Source organism: Trematomus bernacchii, unplaced genomic scaffold (genome assembly GCF_902827165.1).
Source record: "Trematomus bernacchii unplaced genomic scaffold, fTreBer1.1, whole genome shotgun sequence".
Classification (NCBI taxonomy): Eukaryota; Metazoa; Chordata; class Actinopteri; order Perciformes; family Nototheniidae; genus Trematomus; species Trematomus bernacchii.
In genome coordinates this window covers 3,489,672-3,507,091 of record NW_022987513.1, presented here as the reverse complement: position 1 = coordinate 3,507,091, position 17,420 = coordinate 3,489,672, and the positions used below count along the sequence as shown (strand labels likewise).

The 17,420-nt window shown below is 39.1% G+C and overlaps 1 protein-coding gene across 1 annotated transcript in view; it reads right to left on the bottom strand.

Moving 5' to 3' along the window:
- The window catches only part of LOC117470278 (roundabout homolog 1-like), a 115,475-nt gene that overhangs the window by 8,024 nt on the left and 90,031 nt on the right, over nucleotides 1–17,420 (bottom strand). The window contains exons 10-24 of the mRNA XM_034114992.1: nucleotides 14,341–14,546; nucleotides 14,176–14,257; nucleotides 13,919–14,087; nucleotides 12,671–12,837; nucleotides 12,444–12,565; nucleotides 7,725–7,959; nucleotides 7,461–7,582; nucleotides 7,122–7,293; nucleotides 5,427–5,621; nucleotides 4,158–4,184; nucleotides 2,937–2,976; nucleotides 2,591–2,745; nucleotides 1,570–1,926; nucleotides 1,369–1,488; nucleotides 1,140–1,275 (exon numbers count right to left, since the gene is read on the bottom strand). Of these exons, the coding sequence (XP_033970883.1) occupies nucleotides 1,140–1,275; nucleotides 1,369–1,488; nucleotides 1,570–1,926; nucleotides 2,591–2,745; nucleotides 2,937–2,976; nucleotides 4,158–4,184; nucleotides 5,427–5,621; nucleotides 7,122–7,293; nucleotides 7,461–7,582; nucleotides 7,725–7,959; nucleotides 12,444–12,565; nucleotides 12,671–12,837; nucleotides 13,919–14,087; nucleotides 14,176–14,257; nucleotides 14,341–14,546 (2,305 nt within the window). The remainder of the gene's footprint in view (nucleotides 1–1,139; nucleotides 1,276–1,368; nucleotides 1,489–1,569; nucleotides 1,927–2,590; nucleotides 2,746–2,936; nucleotides 2,977–4,157; nucleotides 4,185–5,426; nucleotides 5,622–7,121; nucleotides 7,294–7,460; nucleotides 7,583–7,724; nucleotides 7,960–12,443; nucleotides 12,566–12,670; nucleotides 12,838–13,918; nucleotides 14,088–14,175; nucleotides 14,258–14,340; nucleotides 14,547–17,420) is intronic.

Below are 17,420 nucleotides of genomic sequence, written 5' to 3'. Positions count from 1 at the left end.
GCCCATTACACATCAGTGCAAATCCCTTGGAATGGCAATCGCAACACACATTTCCATCATAGGGAAAAAAAACGTACGAAGAAGAACAATAAGCTTCCTGCACCATCTGTTTTGTTATTGCAGAATTGCTGCATCTGTTAGAAGGCCTCTGTTCATTGTGGGTTTTATGAAGTCATTTCTGTGATATAAAACCTGATGTCGTAGTAAACCGTCTGAGAATGACGAGCCTTAATTGTGAAATGTGTTCTTTGGTTACGACAATAAAGACGTGTTTTGACAGAAGATTTGCATGTGTTTAGAGCATAGGGTCTGATAACTTCAGCATTGAGGGATTTCTGCAGGTTAAAACAAGTAATGGACTTTTTAAGACCATGTAGAATACAATTTAACACATGTATTTACAGTCATACTGGCAAAAGTATGAAGGGTTCAAGTAGCCTATGAATGGAAATACAACACTGAATTGCTTTTTGATTACTACATGGATTGATTGACATTCAAAAATATGTAATAATAAAATATAACAGCAGTCTAAACCAGCTGTATCTCAAACAAAAATCTTAAGAAGCTGGTATGGGTAGCATGATAGTCACCATGGAGATAGTGGCACTCTAGAGTAGTAGAGTAGAGTAATTGTGGAAAACATGTATTCACATTTATTTCAGCCAATCAAAAAAGGAATACAATTCCAAAAAACCCTTGAGTATGTGCAGTGAACAGTAGATCATTCATTTAAAGACCTACAGTAGAACAACTGTATTTAAGAAAATGTAGTCCTAGATTCGGGATTGGGGTGGAGAGAAACTCACTCTTAAGGGCACTTTTGGATTGTAGCCTTTGCAAACCATTTACATGCACTGAAACCTATATAAAACATTGCAGGAAAGGGAAACCCCAAAAAGCACAATAGGGCCTCTTTAAAGTGTACCATTGCAGCTAATTCAATATTCAAGAAACTATTCTAAATTAGTTGAGAAATCGATTTGTAAATGTCAGAATATGTTTTATACCTTCTCAATAATGGAGATTTCCTGCTTTTAATTACATATAAAAGTGAACATCTTTACATTTTGGACTGACAAAACAAGACAGAAAGTGTGTATGGTACAGAACTACAGTGTGTCCTTCCTCATTCGTACCTCCTCTCCATGGGTAGGCTGTACTCGTCGCAGTCCCAGGCATTAGCATGTGGAGGAGGCGGGGCTTCTCCCCAGCTCACTGCATTATGTTTCTGGATTTTTGGGGCCCGCGTTCCTTTCTTTTGATTCTGACTCCCTGAGATGTGAGAAGAAGACATCAAAGTAAAAAACAGACCTATGTCTCGCCTCATTAAAATTCACCAGAGTGCCAGGTAGCCGTTGGCCTTACCCGCGGTGCTGTTGCTGCCTCTGTCGGAGCTTTGGTGCGAGCCGCCTGTGCTGTGATCACGGCTCTGGTTGTAGGGGATAGTCTTAGGATGGATCATTCCTTCACTTCCTTGCAGATGATCTAAAGAAGCAAGAACCATTTTAAACCTCTTTTTTTTAGCATTAAAATGACTTCAAATACATCCAACGTGACCCCGTTTACCTTTATTAAGCAGGTTTTGCTCTATAATGTTGTACTGCATCTGTGCCATCATCTCCTTTGGTATTGGAGGAGGGTTGGGGGGCTGTTTCCAGCAGTGCATGTCCATAGGTTCAGCTAAAGCCCCCCCGGCAGCTGCTTTACTCTTGATGCTGGCCTGGATGAGCTGCGTGGTGGCGTAGGGGATGGGCTCGTACGTGGCCGCTGGGTCTCCTCCCGGGCTGGCGTAGCACAGGCTGGAGTTGTTGAACGTCTTGATTTCGTTGAGCTTGTTGGAGAGGTTCACGTCGCTGTAAATGGCCGTCTCAGGACCCAGCTGTTTGTTTTCAGGATGGCTTCCATAGTTAGCTATGCAGTCAGCTGAGGAGCACATGGACACAGGAAGTCACACAGCTGCAGCTTTGATGGAAGTGGATTTGAGTTTCAAAGACACACAGTACAGTATATCTTTATCTATATAACATAATCATACTGGCTGTAGATATACTTTTAGCAAACAAAAGCAAAGATAAGACAGTAAGATACATGTATTAATGCAATACTTGCAACTTTTTGTATTTCTCAAGTCTCAGTGACTGTTAAACTCATTACAAGATACATAACTGGGTGTGTACTAATAGGATAGTTGTACATCGGTAGCAATATCTCTGTTATTTATAAGTAAAACAAATGTAATGGTTTTTAGAAGATACACATTTAGATTTTTTGGATGAATCCCCAACCCTAAATTATTCATGTAGTTAGAACACATATGATGATATAGCCTATATTGTAGTTTATTTGCTTAAAAAGAGACAAAATGTACAAAAAACAAAAAAAGGAATATTAATTTATATATTATCAAATTTTCAAGAAATATCCCATTAATATCATTATAATGAATTATTTCAACAATGGTATCTTGAAAGCCCTTCTTTGATACTGTTCTGCTTTACCTTCCTCTGCAAAATAAATACAAATGTTTGTTTTAATGGAATTGAGTCTCCTGCGGTGAACTCTGACATGTGTTCAGTCTGGCACTGACCTGGGCGGCTGTATGTTGTCATGTTGCTGTCACTGGTGCCGTTGCCATTATTGCAGCAGTTGATGCTACAGTCCTTGTGATTGGCACATGCATTTGGCCAATTGTCAGGCAGCCACAGCTGGTTGAGAGGTTCCCCCATGCTGAGAAGGCCAGGTCTGCAACAAGGAGGACCACAGAGCTGTCAATCAAAACCTGCCCCTCTCATCATGTGTTGCTGATGAAGGAGCAGGGGGTGGATGCACAGGGTTTGGAGCAGGAAGACACCTCCCCCTAGTGTCTCCACAGTGTAAGTGCATTTATCCTGTGAGCCTTTTATATAACACAAAGGGACACAAATATCACTCACCTGCCCGCACCGCACGCTGATTCTCCTCTTTGATATGCCACTGCAAAGAGAAACAGAAAAAAATACATTCAACTTTGATGGGCTGTCAGGAAGAGGAAGTGCCAAAGGCAGAGGAGGTGAAGCCATGAAAGACATTCTGAGAAAGAAGCCAAAAGTATACACTTCAATACATGCCTCCATCAATAGGGCTCAGAGTCTGAGTCTGAGTCTGTGGTTTAATGTGCACCAACACAATGTAAAATAATTGCCTTCAACAACCTTCGCATGACGTATTCAGAAACAGTGTTTGAGACATGTTCTCCTCCGCACCCAGTAAATGTCAAACAACTACAAATTCTCTTAAAGAAAACACAACATATTTTCCTGATTTAATCAAAGCTTTCAACCTTGTGAGCAGGTGGGCTTGGCACAGTATCAGATGTATTATGAACAGCCAAACACACACTTCTATTAAACAGATGCATGGATATGTTTGTAATGCAATTAAGAAATGTATAGCTAACAACAGATGTTACCTGAGTTTCTGCATATTGTTACTCAATGTCTGCACTTGTGAGGCTTATTATTTAGTAGTTGAAGTATTTCAATGAGCCCACACCAAGGAAAGCTACTGTACTAATATTGTGCATTACCTTTTAAGTTCTGTAAATGTACACATTTGTTTTGTCTCTTTTGGAAAAAAGGAAATGCTGCCATTTGCTGATAAATGCAGTTTTTTGATTACTTGTAGCAATTTATTTATTTTAAACAAGTGCACTGCAGAATGAGTGGGGATCTACTTGATTCAACTGAGACAATGCAGACAATAATGGTGTTTAATACATGTCCATATACATTAGATTCAGCTAATGTGTGTTTAGTTTGGGAAATATTCATATCATTCATTATTAAATAGCTGTATGTTTATATTGTTTGGCCTTTGGCTGCCCTGCTCTCTAAATATGGCAATCCTATCTAGAAGGAACTATTTAATCACAGTAATTGTGGTATTTTATGTTGAGATGTTTGTAAAATCCCATCCATATGTTATTTTAGCATTGTGCAGTCTTAAATTGTGCTTCAACACCTTTCTATATGAAAATGAAGAAAATACGAGATTAAAGGGACACAGCACGTGTAATTATTTTAGGATATTTGAACTAAATAAAATAAAAAATAAAAAAATGCCAAACACTTATATAAATATCACAAACATTGGCTGAGAAATCACACTTTACGTACCTGTAGGTGTAAAGGTAAATGATGGCACTGCAGGGAGAGACAAAGACAGGAAATAATGAGCAGAATGATTTAACCATTACAGCAGCGATGTGCTGTTACTGACACTATGAGCTTTTGTCATGTCTAGGCATGCACTTGCTGCTTTGTGATGGACATTGTGGTTGTCAACAAACATTTAAATAACCACATGCCAGCTGCCTAACTGCTCCCTCTGAGTGACCAGGTGAAGGTTAATGGGGGGTGACAGGCATCCCGAGACAGAGGGGGAAAATAACGCTAGTGTTGTAGCAGCAGACATGGTAATGGCAGGTTGACAGGCCCGCGCCTCTAAGAACTGCGCTGCGTTCAGGAAATGACTCTCCACAAATGAGCGACTAAAGGTCAGCCTTTGACTGTCTGCGTAGTCCTGAATGCAGATGTGTTCTTTGTGTCAAAAGAAGATTAGCCCAGAGTCTTTTTCCCCCTTTGATGTGATCTGCTTATCATCTAAATGATTCCTTAATATCACTGAGATGAAACTGCTGTTTAGTGTTGTGTCATGTCTTGATCCCTTGTACAATCTTAACCACCTTCAAATGAAAGCACACAACAGCCAGAGACGGCAAAAGTACACACATCCTTTACTCAAGTAGAAGTACAGATACTTGTGTTTAAATATACTCTGGTAAAAGTAGAAGTACTGACTAAACTTCTTTACTCAAGTAAAAGAAAGAAGTATGAGTTTCGAAATGTATTTAAGTAAAAAGTACCCATAACTACCAACATATTTATAGAGTAACTGACCTCCCTTTATATTAATAGAACAATAATGTCATTGTTAGCTAATGAATGTTTCCATGCTGAACAACGGCAACATGACAACGTTTTCATTGGTCCCTCTTCTTTAGAGAAGACCAGGAAATGATGGATATACGGATCGTGTTCAAATCAATAGGCACACAATGACTCTAAATAATAATGATCACGCCACCAAACACAGATTAAAACTAAAGTAACCAGCCTGTTTGGAAAATGTAAGAAGTAGAAAGTACAGGCATTTGTGTTAAAAATGTAAGAAGTAAAAGTAAAAAGTCGTCAGAAAAATAAGTAGTGGAGTAAAGTACTGATACCAGAAAAATGCACTTAAGTACAGTAACAAAGTATTTGTACTCCACTACTTCCAACCTCTCACAACAGCAACATGATAACAATTTTTTGGACTTAATGGTTTGCATTTGTAACATACAGCCCTCTGAAACACACACACACACAGAAGAAGAGCACACACACCCTTGCGGATGCCGGTGTATGTGCTGCTGAGGCCACTTCTCTTCTTGCGGTGCCGGTAGAGCCACACACTGAAGATCATCAGCACCAGCCAGCAGGTGGCGCCAATGCCTGCGATAAAGGCCGGCTGCCTCACCACGTCTGAGATCTGAGACAACGTGTCCCTCTCCTCGCTGTCCATCATCTGGCCTGCAGAGTCTGACAGGAAGAGGAAACATCATGTGAGCACAAAAGCTACTTTAATAATGATGATAATGATTACCATGAAGCAGTGGTGGACAGAAACTCAAGTGCTGTACTTAATTATCATTTTGAGGTACTTTACTTGACTGTTTCCATTTCCTGCTTCTTTAGACTTCTTCTACTACATTACAGATGCCAATATTTTTGTTTTTATTCAAACACACGTATTTGATAACTTAAGTGAAGGGCTGCAAACGCTGCTATTTGAAAAAAACACTTTTTCAGAATTGCTTTATTGTAACTCTCTTTGTCCTTAAATAAGTTTAGTTTTTAGCTCGCTCTTTTTTTATTTTCTGTGTGTTAAGGTTTCTGTTTTTATGTGAAAAAGGTTGTAACTTAGTTTGAAAGCTATACAAATAAAGTTTATTATTATTCATTTTATTAGTATTTTTTATTAGTATTATAAGTTCAGAAAAAAAAAGCGTAGTAATACAAAATATAACGAATAAAATATATATTATTAAATGTTAAAAATAAAACGGGATAGGTCCCTTGGTGGCATTCACAAGCTACCCAGAGTTTATTTGAAAGTAAAAATTAAATAAAAACAGAAACCTTCACCTTAAAGGTGGGGTAGGTAAGTTTGAGAAACCGGCTCGAGATACACTTTTTGTTATATTCCATGGAATGCTCTTAACATCCCGATAGCAATGAATATCTTAAGTGCTTTGACAAAAAATCCATAACAAAATGTCATCTGTGGAAGCCGTAGTACTGTAAAAAGTACGACCAATCATTTTAGCCGGCCCGGCTAAAATAACTGGATGGCCTACCTGCCTGTCAGCCTTCCATCTGTGCACAAACTTATCTCGTGCCCTCATTGGTCATGTGCGCGTTCGTGTGTGTTGGAGGAGGGGCTCTGTAAGGAAGTGGCAGATTTTCTCCGGTTGTGTATTTTCAAATTCTAGTGCACTCGAGCTGGTTTCTCCGAAATTACCTACCCCACCTTTAACTAGCTGCAATACTAAAGTAAATAATACATTGAGGCATCAATAAGTATAATCCAATAATATTATAACATATATTATTATGAAATGGGCACTTCAGCGGGAAGAGTACTTTTGCTTACTACTTAGTACTTTTTGCTTAATTTACTGATACTAATGTACTTTAACTTCATAACATTTTTAAACCAATACTTGTAACAGAGAGTTTCTACTTTAAAGTATGTCTACTTTTACCTGTTACATGTTACAGAGCAGTTGTACACGGTTGTGTTAAGATTTGAGTACTCAGTCCACCACTAGCAGGATGCATAGTTTAAGATTTCTAGGTGTAGAAAATTGTTGATGCAGCAGCAAAGTGACAAGAGCATCGTTAAACAGCTGAAGAGAGGCAACAGCAGGGTAAGCACAATATACAGCTTTATTTTCTTTCCGTGAACACTGTATAGTACGTTTTCTCCCTGAGACTCTGTCGGTGTTTTTAGGTTTAGTCACTTGGGCTGTTTCTCACCTAATTGAAAAAAGGTGACATCACTCTTGACCCCAGCTCCAGCACCGTTGCTTGCTGCTACTTCTACGCTGTAGCGGATTCCCGGCGTGAGAGTGGAGATCAGCACGGAGAAGGTGGAGCCGTCCACAGACTGGTTCACATGATAGCGACTCTCATTACCCAGACACCAGATCTGTGGAGATAAAGTGACGAGAGGAGATGACGGTGATTGCCTGAGGGACACGTCTGATGACAAGAGCCTCACAAAGATACCATTTCCTTTATTTTTTCACCTGTATTACACATGATTCAGTGCATGAGTAACAGGAAAAGGCGGGGGGGGGGGGCTTAATTTCTAACCTTGTATTCCTGAATGATTCCAGCATCATCTCGCTCTCGAGGTGGTTTCCAAGCAACGAGGATGGCGCTCCCATTGGCATCACTCTTTGTCACTGTAACACCCTGGGGTGCTCTTCTCGGGGCTATGACAATAAAGTATACAGTTTACCATGCAGACAAAACCTCAGGTGGAGTCTGTTATTACATTTGAGTCATTAAAATAATGGTATACAATAGCAATAAGCAAATATATGTATCACTGCAGAGCATAAGTTCTTAAGTCACCTTCTTCCAGCGTCCGGACCACTTTCACCTCACTGTCGGCTCCCTGGAACTCATCGAAGAAGGGCCGCACTTTGAACTCGTAGATGGACCCTCTCTTCAGCTGACCGAGCACCACCCCCTCCTCCCGGGGGGCGTGGACCTCCAGAACGCTCCACTGCCCCTCCGGCTGCCCGTGCTCAGCGGACGCCCTGTACAGCACCTTGTAGCCCTGGATGTACGGGGACTGCTGCTCGACCTAGTGGAGAAGTTAAAAATAGAACAGCATGAAGCTTCAGAAATATCACACAATGTGCACAGATGAAAGAAGTACTCAGATAGTTATGTTAAAGAAGCCACACTGTAGAAATAATGGTAACAATACTAATAAAGCTTTATTTTTATAGCTCTTTTCATACACTTGGTGCAGCTCAAAGTGCTATAACAACATGGCACACAACACAAATTAAAACAGGAAAGAAGAAATCTAATTCAGGTCAAATGTTTTTTTCACACATGCAGCATCATAATGTAAACTAGAGAGTGCAATTCCTGAAGAAATTGCTAGTGGGAATGCTTTATGCTGAAAAGCTGACGCTAAACTGCTATGCTGAAATGTAATGTGTAAGAAGAAAGTGAAGAATTTAGATTGAAATGATACATGAACACTGGGGGCTTGAATGTGTGATGAGAGAAGAAAAGAAAGTAAAAAGGCTTGGAAAAGCAGCAGAATATTTGAAGTACAAACTTTTGAACTAACTTGATGGCGAATGATCTGTCGCCATGCCAACGGCATTTGATGACATCCCATAATACGCTTAGATGCATTGATGGCTACATCGTTACCAAACCTGTGAAGTTTTGGGCCGTTTGGAGCATTTTCACTGAAGTTATGAGAAAACCTTGTTTCATGGCGAGCATTGTGTTGCCATGGCAACGGCATTTGAAGAAATCTCAAAACTGTCCCGTAGATGTCTTCACGGCTGGACTGTTAGCACACATGTGAAGTTTGAGCACTTTTTGAACATTTTCATAGGAGTTCATGTATAGCGACATCGTCTTTTATGGCGAGGGATGCGTTTCCATGGAAACGGCATATGATGACACCCCATAATTGACGTAGAGCTGTTGAGGGCAGGACCATTAACCATTATCTGAAGTCTGCTGCTCTGAGCATGTCAGTTGGAGTTATGACATCATCGTGTTCCATGACACAGGTGTTTATATTTGAGCTAACGACGTGTCCAGAGATCAAAGGTTTCCATGGTGATGTGCAGTAATCAGTGAGAGGAGAGCATTTTCATTGTTCTGAATGAGAGATAAACCTCTTACATGTGAACGTTTTGTTGAAGAACCGTAACAGATATCGGTGAAATTTCAAAGTGTGAAGCATGTCAAGGAACTTGAGCATCTGAAGTGTACTTTTTGTGTACTTTTGGGTTAATAATGTGGCCTTTTTGGCAGATTAACTAAAGGTGTGCGGCTGCTGTGGTGGGGATCGATGTGGCTGAATTTACAATGGGGTTTAATGGAGACATGTTGAAAGTTTCTGTCACTTCATGCCCTCAAGAGGCATTTTGTTTAATTATTTTGCTTAATCTTTTTTCAGTTTTCAAGCTACGAGATGTTTTCCTACGTTTCTCATGAAAAACTATGTCTCAGGAATGTAGGGTTTGGGAATTATGGCAGGTTTAAAAGAAAATATGAAGGCAAAATTAAATCTGTCCTCCACTCTAGCTGTGACATCACGCACTCTAAAATCTGAAGAAGGCCTCTTTACCAAGGTCTGAACAATGTTTAATATCTGTAAAAGTAAGAATCAGATTTAAAAGTTGTGTTACACGAATAATGTCAGAAAGATGTGTCACATTTTAAAGTTGCAATGAGGTTTCTGAGTGAAAGTATGAAGGAGCAGTTAGCAGTTGAAGAAGGAGCAGTTAGCAGTTGAAGTTGCATGAAGATTGTTGAAGTCTGAAGAGTTTCTCCATTGACTTCCATGTTAAAAATGGGATGAATTATGGGATGCATCTCTGGAATTATGAAAGTTATGAATGATAAAAGTAATAGCCATCGATTCCCGACCGAGCTGAACGTTTTGATGTTTGAACGGAGTTTCTGCGATGTTCAATGTGGGAGAAGAAGAGGCGCAAAATAACCCGGCGGAATAATAAAGAATTGTGTGCGTAGCATAACAGATAGTTGGAATGCTGTATCAGCATTCCCACTAAATAACCTACAGTACAGTGAACATAATAGAACCAAAACCAGGGATTGACATTAAATATTTAGAAGTTCACATATTTTCTTGTCAAAGACTTGTATTTACATAACATAGAGTGGGAAGCTTCCCCATTATGTAGGAATTATATAAATAATTCAAATAAATGTGGCAAAGGCTCAAATGTATTGAACAACACATTTGTAACAGGTTTATTAATTGACCAAAAAATATGAACAGTTGGAAGATTGAAAATGGGATTATTATTATTAGGATTATTTGTAGGTCATTGAAAAGTAGAATCATTTAGAAAGATGTGAACATTGAAGTTTCTATTTTAGAAAAGCTGACACTGTAGTGCATCGCTGGTTTTAAAAGTGATTTATAAGAGTCATGTTTAAAGATGTGCAATACTTAAAACGTTTATAAAGATCCTCTGAGTGTGTGTCATTAGTTAGCTGATAAAATGTTAGGGATAAATACCTTGACATATTGACTACAAGAGTTGAAGTCTGAAGAGTTCTCCATTGACTTCCATGTTAAAAATGTGATGTATTATGGGATGTATCTCTGGAATTATGAAAGTTATGAATGATAAAAGTAATAGCCATTGATTCCTGAACGAGCTGAACGTTTTGATGTTCGAACGGAGTTTCTGCGATGTTCAATGTGGGAGAAGAAGCAGCGCAAAATAACCCGGCGGAATAATAAAGAATTGTGTGCGTAGCATAACAGATACTGTAGTTGGAATGCTGTGTCAGCATTCCCACTAAATTAAGAGGGGAAAGGGTATGATAATAAAATAAATAATGATCCAAAAGTTGACGACCTTCTCAGTAAAACAAATGCAGACATGAGACAAAATGAATAAATACAATAAAATATAAAAAACTATCAAATAAATAAAATAAAACAGTATAAAAAAGTATATACTGTTGTACTGTTGGACTGATAAAGGTCCTTAGAATCTATATTAATAAACAGAAATGATGATTTGTGTTCATAACTATGGTGGTGCAGCTGTAAAATTAGGAGCTTTATTTACCTATAGTGCCTGGATAGCTTGTGAACTTCACTAAGGGTTAAATAAAGTGTTGTCTTAACCAAATATAATACATATTGAATTATTTGATGATCATATTTTGTTTTATTGATCTGAAGCTTAAACTTTAAAGTAACAATATCTGACAGATAATGGATATAAAAGAACATTATTTGCATCTGAGTTGTAGTGGAGTAGAAGTAGCAGATAATGAAAATGAGTAAATAACTTATAATGTAACTTAGGGTTGAACAGTACTTGGGTAAATGAACTGTAAACATGTAAAAGTCATAGTGTGAATGTACTGTATTACAAACTAAACTAAACAATTGTATTTGTAATGCAATTTAATCTGCATGTTTGTTAAAACAATATGTAGAAGGTTAGCTCCTTATCTTCAATAAGTGAAAATCCCGCAGGAATTATCTTTTTAAGCGAAGTTCATTCCTTTTGCCTTCAGGTTGCTATGGATGAATATTTCTGCATGTCTGTGAATCCTCAATGCAAACCACAATATGAGGTCATTAATAGTTCCTTCTCAACATAGCTCTGGTAAAAATCAAGCTAGGAGAGGAGTAAGCACTTTCCATTTTGAAACCGCACAAAGAATGCTTTAAGGGATTATTGTGGAGGCATAGGCACATCCAAACACACTTCATCAATCTCGAAAAATGCTGCAAATACAGTACATTCCTGTGTTTGGAAAAAGCATCAGACCAAAGATGGATGTGCTTCTCTGTGCAGCGGGGTTTATTCTCAGCTAATACATGTAATTTCAGACTAAAAGTAAATATTTTAGCACTTCACTTCTCTTTATCCCAAAGCGCTGTCCGCTCATGATCCTCAGATCTCTACGTTTCACTACATCTCTGTTGGAAGTATATTTTCTCATTTATCATTGACAGCACACTTCTTTATGTTGCCTAGGATAATAAGGGGAAACCCATTAGATAGTGTAAGTGTGCTTTATAAGAATCTCTAAGTAAAAAATTGTTTTCTGATTATCGTCTACTCGATAAGTCATTGCAAGGAAAAATAATGGAAATGATTGAAAGTCAATCCATCATAAAATAATTGTTCATGCAAAATGCAGTTTCCCTCCCCTGAAATATTGAATTTTCATTTTTTTCATTTTTAATATCATATAAAATTGAATCTCTTGGGATTTTTTTTAAAATGACAAGACTTCGAAACACATTTAAAGCCATTTTTGCTATTTTCTGCAATAGTTTTAGACCAAACGATTAATTGATTAATCCAGAAAATATCGGGCATATTAAAAAATAATGACAAATGATCCTTTATTCAGCACATGCCGTCCGGTTTTATTTTCAAAAGCTAACCCTTTGGCTTTAATATAATTTGCTATCATGAAGGTTTTGTTGACATTAACTGGGATTTGAACATTTGACCCTTTCCCATTCATCCTAACTCTGACGTAGAGTACATGTAGAACAACATATGGACTGTACTGCCCCCTTACCGACCACTGCACCCTGACAGCAGAAGAGGAGAGGACGGTTGGTGTGTGCAGGTGGATTACCACGTCACCCAGCTCCCTCTGGATGTGACGGTGATCCACTCCCTGCATGGTGGATGTGCTGTCTGTTGGCACAAAAGAGAGGAAAAAAAGAAGAAGTAAATAGCAACAATGATGCATTCAGGCGAACTGAAATTGGAAGGAAAAAGCAATGAAAAGCTCAAACTGACCCTGTGTTCTGATGGAGTCGGAGATTGGGCTGGGGTCGCTGAGGCCGTAAGCATTCACCGCTCTGACCATGAAGAGGTAGACAGTCGCAGGCTTCAGGTTCCTCAGCACAAAGGTCTGGGTATTTATATGCTCAGCTAGGGTCACCCATCTGCTGCCCGACGTATAACTGCAGGGAGAGGAAGACATGACATCAGGAAGGAGAGTTTCATAAACCTTCATAGATGTCTATACACTGAAATACAGGAAATAATAATAAGTTAAACCTAATATTTTTGCTTTCAACTAACCTAATACAATCATGTGTAATTGTTGAGATAATACATTTCATTGAAGTCAACATTTCAGTTTTTTCAGTGTATAGTAAGTCGTTGAAATATGCTGGTAACACTTTCTGAAACGCATGTCTATTAAGCATTATAAACACAAACTTACAGTGTAATGCACTAGAAACCTATAAGCCCTCATAAATATTCATTATGCTTTATAACAATAATCACAACACATTAAAAAGCATTCTATAATGATTAAAACAAGTTCAAGTATCAGTAAGGAAGTAATACTTCATAGATGTCATTCACTAATTGTTTTTTGCGATGTGTATTACTCATAGTTGTTATACATTATAGTCTTTTACACATCCTGGTTGAATACTTGATCCTGATTGGTCAATTACGGTATTCTACAGTCTGTTATTTCTTCATAACAGACCACTGATATCAATAGACCTTTGCTATGGTTACAATGATGTTCTCTGGCAGCAAAGCACAGTGAGGGGAATATTTGTCTAAGGAGAAGCAAAAACAAATCAAAGTCAATATGATTAATCAAAATATAGATTTTTTTGTAGTTGGGTACAGCGAGCAGGTCATTATTGCTAAAATAACCCCTCCAGACTGAGAGCCATTAAATGACCCCTTTCTTATAATTCTATATAATGAATGATTACTATATGATATTTGCGGTATAATCATAAAATACATTAGAAGTTTGTTTATAACTCTTTGAATTATTCAGTATATTGATTATTGAACATATAACAACAAATATAATGCTTGACAATGTGTTACATGTTTATTGTAATAGCATGTTAAGTATCTACACATGCTTTAAACTATGATCATACAGTGCTATAAGCAGATTATATGTGTTTTTATAATGCATTTTATACATGGGTGTCATAGAGTGCTTCCCTTGTTAGATGTCATATAGAAGAAGTGAAAACATGCTTTATACTACATATATCTAACCTGAATGCCTCGATGAGGTAAGATGTAGGTTTCGCGCCATTATTGGTGTCCGATTTCCACGACAGAGTCACAGAAGTGCGGCTGATGTCAGTCACCTCAGGTTTGGATGGAGCACTGGGAATTAGGCTGGGGTCAAACGGCTCACTGGACTGAACAACAACTCCAAACTCTGCCGCAGAGAAACCAACAAATCAATAAAAGTACACCACCTCAGGACTATTAGCATGGACCTCTATGTCTGGATTTGTGTGGCTTACCCTCCACCTGTAGGTACGCTGTCCAGGAGGCCTCTCCGTTGGGACTAGAAGCTACACAAGTGTAGAAGCCTGTATCTCCAAGCTGAGGATAGGAGGAAGATATTAGTGGGTAGAAGTGTGGTTGCTGTAACTGTAATACACTCACTGCTGTGTTACGCTTCCTACCTTAGAGTAACGAATCTCCAGAGATCCTGAGTCGGTAATGGACATGCGGGAGTCTGAAGGCGACATCACCAAACCATCCTTCTTCCAGTGGACTGTCGGGGGTGGAGAGTCAGCTGTCTGGCAGCCCAGGAGCACTGTGCTGTCCACCGCAATGGTCTGATTGACTGGGCCCTGTCTAATCACTGGAGGAGGGTGGTCTGACCCAGCTAATAAACAAGCAAACACAATAGGGAAATTAAAGAAGGACATTCGGCCACCGACACCATCACACAATTATAATGAATAGTAAATCATTTATTTTGAATACAACTGATATTTTAATGGACCCAAGCCAGTGGAAGAACAAGTATTACGGAGCCCCTAAAGGGACATGGAAAAAATGCGCACAAGAAACTAACCCGTTATCCCGACTTTTTTTTCGGAGAAAGTTACCGCTGCGCCAAGGAGGAAGTGGTGCACACAGGAGGAGACAACCATTTCATTGCAGACTGTTATGTTTACGTGGGGAAATGACAGTGGGGGGGGGGTGCTAGTGAACTGTCAACGTGGGGGGAGCCTCGCTGCGGGCTAACGGTGGACCTCTGTCGCCTGTCAGCGCAACTTCAATGATGACGTTTAAAAACATAAAAATGTAAGGGTGGTGCCGGCCGTCAGCGAACCGAGCCGGCCGTCAACGGCCCTTGACGACCGGCCGTTCTGTGATTCTCCAGATTCTACAGATGGCCAGTCCGCCCCACACACACCTCTACACACATCGAACTGCCCGATTACTTCCCCTTTTATTAGTTTTATGAAGGAGATGTCAGGTCACCAGGGTGCATGATGTGAGTCTGTTTGTGCTCTGCTCAGCTCCGCTCTGTGTGTGTGTGTTCTGAGTGTTTGTTTCCCTTTAAACCAGCTGCCGGCAGCAGGTACTCTGAGAGTCACAGACATTAATTCATAGATCAAAGCAGACTGGTTTACAGACTCTCCTGTTTTGCCAATCCGGTGCTTAAACAAATAGCTCTACACCCCTGGCCGAAATGTCCATAAAATAAGTCTGAGTTCGAAATATATCTCAAATAATGTAGGCCTATACACTGTCATTTCCCCACGTAAACATAACAGTCTGCAATGACATGGATGTCTCCTGTGTCCTCCACTTCCTCCTTGGCGCAGCGGTAACTTTCTAAAAAAAAAAAAAAGAAAGTCGGGATAACGGGTTAGTTTCTCGCGCGCACGACGAGATACTCACCCGTTATCCCGACTTTTTATCTATCTATTTTTATTTATTTTGTTCATGTCCCTTTAGGGGCTCCGTACTATATGATGCAATTTCGTTCTTTTTGTGTGTATAAATTGTATGTTGTACTGTGTTTGGTGTGTGTTATTTCATCTTATTTGCCAATGCCAAATACACATCTCCATTATATGTACATGTTACTGTATGGAGAATAAAGTATTACGACTCTGAATCTGAATCATTAATGTGTACATCTGCCTTTTGGTCAAATCGGATACTATAATATATGAAACATTACAAATAAAGTATATTGAAAAATGCCCACAATTACTCAAGTATTGTATTGGCCCAATATTATCTCTCAATGCAACAAAGCGGAAATGAAGTCACTCTCATTAAGAAACTAGAATTACAACTAGTAATTCAATTTTCATAAATGTTCGTCCATAATTTCATGACCTTAGCATTTTATCTTATGTGGGTGAAATTCTCATACTAATTAGCTTTTAAATTAATTGCCCAAACATGATGGTAAGGGCTTTGATCTTTGCCCACCAGAATATAATCAGTTAATTCGAATCCAAGTGGATATGTGTGCCAAATTCCCTGAAGAGGTTCCTGAGGTATCATGTTCATGAGAATTGGATGGGCGAACAGATGTATGTACAGTATGTACAGATGGAAGGAAAGCCTGAAAACCGGCACAAAGTCATGAAAAATGTGAGAAAGTATTAGGTGCCTAAAAAAGATCTATGGTATTTGAAGTGTTTCAAATCTAAAAATGTGATTTATATTCCCTACTGTATCAGATATCAAACTGCTATTTATCATTAATGTCTTTATTTAATGTCACACAGTGTTCCCTGCAAACACCAGCTATTAATATTGAACATATGTTTTATGTTTGTTGTATAACACACTCCAGCTACAACGTGTCTAAGGTTTTTTGGGGCCATGTTCAGGAAACTAAAAGCATCTGTTTGAGGTTACAGAAACATTGTGGTCATTGTAGGGATGTTATGGGTAAAGTCAGGTTATAGAAAGGGCTTTGTTTGCTTAATGCAGAGGAAACAAGGTCTCTCAACTGAACTCTATCCCATGATGCTGTCATTTCCTCTTCATACATGTTACCTTCTTCTCTGTTGTCTCAGCTCAGCTTTGACATGTGCCTCATAACTGCCTTCTCTGTTGTTGCATTACATCTCCTTCCCTGTTCCTGTCTCCATATCTACTCTCACCATCAACTAAAAGCAACATGCGAACAAAAAAAAACAGAATAGGGAATTTAAGTTCTTAAAAGATCAAAGCCATGAAGAGAGAGAAAGAAATAAAGTAGAAAAAGATGAAAGTAGAAAAAATGAAAATGCTGCCAAAAAAAAAGAAAAGACAGATAAGATGTGAAAGATATTGAAGGGAAAATTGGCAAAGAGGGAACAATGGGTTTATGTGGCCGTGCAGGCAGCGGAGTAAAAAGAAATCAACTTTTCCCCTCCAGCGGAGAGCAACTAATCGTTCATTCAGCAGTAGGTGCTGGAGCCGGTTCCAATCACAAAGGCAGAGCCCAACTAATAACAACCCCACTTAGATAACACAACTCTTTTCTCTCTCCCCCTCTGACATTTTAAAATCCTGTGCACGGGGGCAGGGGTTCTAGATAAATAAATACAAAAATCAGCGGAAAGAAAGGTGATGAAAACGCGCCTCGAAAACTGCTGCAGGTAATGTGGAGCAGTTATTTCCATACAAATGCACCACTCCAAATGGGGATGAGAGGAGTGTGGTGGGATGGAGAGAATTTGGGGGAGGGGAGAGTGGAGAGGAACATGTACAGGCTGAGAGTGCAGTGCTAGAGACCGCC